The sequence below is a fragment of the Phoca vitulina genome, unplaced genomic scaffold (genome assembly GCF_004348235.1).
Source record: "Phoca vitulina isolate PV1807 unplaced genomic scaffold, GSC_HSeal_1.0 scaffold1528, whole genome shotgun sequence".
Taxonomy (NCBI): Eukaryota; Metazoa; Chordata; class Mammalia; order Carnivora; family Phocidae; genus Phoca; species Phoca vitulina.
In genome coordinates this window covers 1374-5106 of record NW_022591215.1, presented here as the reverse complement: position 1 = coordinate 5106, position 3733 = coordinate 1374, and the positions used below count along the sequence as shown (strand labels likewise).

The following is a 3733-nucleotide window of genomic DNA, read 5'->3' as shown; positions in this document are numbered from 1 at the left end:
TCTTTCTCGAGCTCTCTTTTATTTTTAAAACACTATCAGCATTTCAAATGATTTCTTCAGATCCTTATTTCTCAATTGACTTTTAGAACATATTTTTACCATAAAAATTTGACATTTTATTTAAATACATCTACCTGCTTACTTCTGAGTTTCTTGTTATATTTAAGTGGTGGTGTCCAACTGAAATTTTTGTGTGTAGTTTTCTTGATGTTCTAATATATGCTATGGTTACACCAATATCAAGGTCATAATCCTCTGAGTTTTAGTAAGATCTGAGAGAGGGGACCAATTTCATATTCTTCCAAATAGATTTCCCTTTATGTCACCATTTATTTAGCAATTCAACCTTTTCCAATGAAACTGAAATGCAATCTTGCCATGTAGTAAATGTCCTTAGACACTGAGACCTAATTTCTGACACATATAACAAATAAAAACTGAGGATCTGTCGTGGCCAGAACATTCTAGGAACATCACATGTTATTACATGTAATATAACATTACATGTTATATCCTTTCATATCTAGGCTTTTTCCAATTTAGTTATTAATCCATGTTGATATCATTGATGATTGCTATTTTATATCCCATTTCAATTTGCTTTGGTTTTTCATACAAATTCACCTAGGACAGTTGTTTTGAAACTACTCATTTTACATTTTAACCTGGTTTTGTGATCCCTTCATATTTTTCATTCTCTAATTTTTCATATTCTTAGGTCTTTTTATATTAAGCACTTATATTCACATAACTTGGTGAAAAAAACAAAAGTAAACCAGGAAGGTGAAGTCCGTGGACTTTTGAATCATATATCATAACAGAGGACAGAGCACAATGAAATAAATGTGTGTATGATATGAAGTCTGCAGACAGAATTATCTGAAGCAAATTATTGAGTACAAAATGATTGAATTGTCATGGTGTGGACAGGATTACAGAGCATGGTCTGTGGACCCCTTTGCACATTGGATGAAATCCAGTTTGAGGATTAGAGTGTTCCCCTTGGGTTTGTCAAAGGAGAGAACAATACCCAAAGCTCAAGAATATCAATAAAAAGATGCCACATTACAGAAGGGAGAAAGGGGCTAACCTCATTTCCTATCAGACCACATATAAAGAATCGGCCAAATAATAATGCAGGAGGTACAGGAAAAATAAGTCTTCTATGCTGATATAAAAAATGCCCAACTTTTGTTGTTTTGTATACACTTCCTTTTGTGAGGTGTTGGTTTAACCCTTTGCTAATTTGGGGGGGGTGTACAATATAAATATATATATTACACCTAATTAGAACCACACAGCGAGTTTAACAATCTCAACATAATTTTTCTAGCATTGCAGTAATGGCAATTTAATGGTAAAGAATATGAAAGACCCTCAAAAGTGTGAGTAGCAGACTCTCTGTGAAATTGACATTAGCACTGAATAAATTAATCAATTATATATATGCATATATATATACATATATACATAAATATATATATATTTATATATATTATTTGTCCATGGGAGGCTTAAGAATTGGCATTTCTGCACTTTACAGGAGAAAGATCACTTACCTGGCATACTTGGGTTGGATCCATTCCTAACATAACCAGGATGGTGGGGCTGAGAAAGACAGGGGAATAACACAACCCAGGAGGCCACGGTGTCCTGTGTGTGTGTGACTAATAGAGTGTGAGCAGCCCCCACAACAGGGTGCCAGGACTCATAACTCCCAACATGACACAACACAGGGGCCAGAACTCGATCAAGAGAGGCCACTAAGAAGGGGATCTTGTTCAATTCATGGGATGCCTCTGCATTATGATGAATACAGTGAGAGAGGCAGTGTGGACAAGGAAGTCCCTGTGCCTTGAGGGTTCAGAGGTAACAGAGAGGCTACTTCCCTCCTCAGCATGTCTGACAGTGTCTCTCCTCAGTCTCCCTCCTGTTCATTCCCCTTGCAGCACTGGCTTTGCTTCTTTGACTTGAACCTTGGAAACAAGTACCTTCCTCAGGGCCTTTGCACTGGCCATTCCCTCTGCTGGGCACACACTTTGCCCATATTCCTTCATCTACCCCTCTGTCTTACTCGAGGTCTGTGTTCCAGTGTCACCTTGTTTGCAGAATGGCCTACATACCCATGAAAATAGCATGCCCTATTCACTCTCTGCTTTATCCCTGCTTTCCTTTTCTTCATACCACCTGCCACCACCTGAAATACTATTTAAATTTCTTATTTGTTAATGTATTCTTTCTCCATCATTGAATGATAGGGACTTTTGTTCTTTACCACCCCATACTCCTTGCCTACACAATGCCTAAAATGTAGATAGCATTCAATTTATTTTTCAGAAACTTAGAATAATTTTTAAATTAAAATTATAGAATACATGGCCTTTGGTAAAAAAGTGATTGGAACAAAAATTCCAAAACTATGGGGGTATAGAAGTTCCCCTAAAGTGCACCATATGTAAGCACAACATATTAAAGTGAATTTCTAGAATATAAAATTTAAAAAGTAGCATTTAAAAACTGAGAGTAATATAAGATCGTGTGAAAATTAGTCATGCTATTTGCTTCTGTCCTTGAAGTCACCTCCACCACATGGAACCAGGAAATGAAACACAAATTTCAAAGTTTCACCTTCTAGGACTATCAGAGGACCCACAACAGCAGCCCTTCATATTTGGGCTTTTCCTCTCAATGTACCTGATCACTGTGTTTGGAAACCTGCTCATCATCCTGGCCATCAGTTCAGACTCCCACCTCCACACGCCCATGTACTTCTTTCTCGACAACCTGTCCTTTGTAGACATCTGTTTCACCTCCACCATCATCCCCAAGATGCTATGGAACATCCAGACTCAGAGCAAAGTCATAACCTATGCAGACTGCATCACACAGATTTATTTTCTCATACTCTTTGCTGTGTCAGAAATCTTCCTCCTGAGTGTGATGGCCTATGACCGGTTTGTGGCCATCTGTCACCCCCTGCACTACATGGTCATCATGAACCCCCAGCTCTGTGGACTGCTGGTTCTGGTGTCCTGGATCATGTCTATCCTGAATTCCTTGTTACATAGTTTAATGATGTTGCGGCTTTCCTTCTGTACACACTTCCAAATCTCCCACTTTTTTTGTGAACTCAATCAGATGATCCAACTTGCTTGTTCTGACACCTTTCTTAATAACTTAGTGATGTATTTTGCAGCTGTCCTGTTGTGTGGTGGTCCTTTTGCTGGGATCCTTTATTCTTATTCTAAGATTGTTTCTGCCGTATGTAGAATATCATCAGCTCAGGGCAAGTATAAAGCATTTTCCACCTGTGCATCTCACCTCTCTGTTGTCTCCTTGTTTTATTGTACATTGCTCGGTGTGTACCTTAGCTCTGCTGCTCCCCAGATCTCCCACTCAAGTGCAGTGGTCTCAGTGATGTACACCGTGGTCACACCTATGCTGAACCCCTTCATCTATACCCTGAGGAACAAAGATATAAAGAGGGCTCTGAAAGGAATCATCGGGGTTCCAGTGATGTGAGGGCCAATCGTCCTGGGGCTGAAGAAGTGCCCATGATTGCAGGGCTCACAGCCTCAGAGCCAGGAACTGCCATTCTTTGATCAGACTGTGGAGGTAGAATCGGCTCCTTGTATTTATTTCCTGGAATTTCCATTTGTTTGAATTCAACTTCTCCATACATTTAAATAACTCATTTTATTAACCTTCTACTCTATCTGATACACAGATAGTT

General features: G+C 38.9%; 1 protein-coding gene across 1 annotated transcript; it reads left to right on the top strand.

Moving 5' to 3' along the window:
• Window positions 1–2586: 2586 nt before the first annotated feature.
• LOC116629576 (olfactory receptor-like protein OLF4) lies at window positions 2587–3522 on the top strand. Its single transcript, XM_032399828.1, has one exon. The coding sequence runs from the start codon at window positions 2590–2592 to the stop codon at window positions 3520–3522; it is 933 nt and encodes a 310-aa protein (XP_032255719.1). The 5' UTR covers window positions 2587–2589.
• Window positions 3523–3733: the final 211 nt, after the last annotated feature.

What these genes read in the sequence shown, in the direction of transcription:
- LOC116629576 (XM_032399828.1), top strand. Translation starts at nt 2,590, where the DNA reads ATGGAACCAGGAAATGAAACACAAATTTCAAAGTTTCACCTTCTAGGA.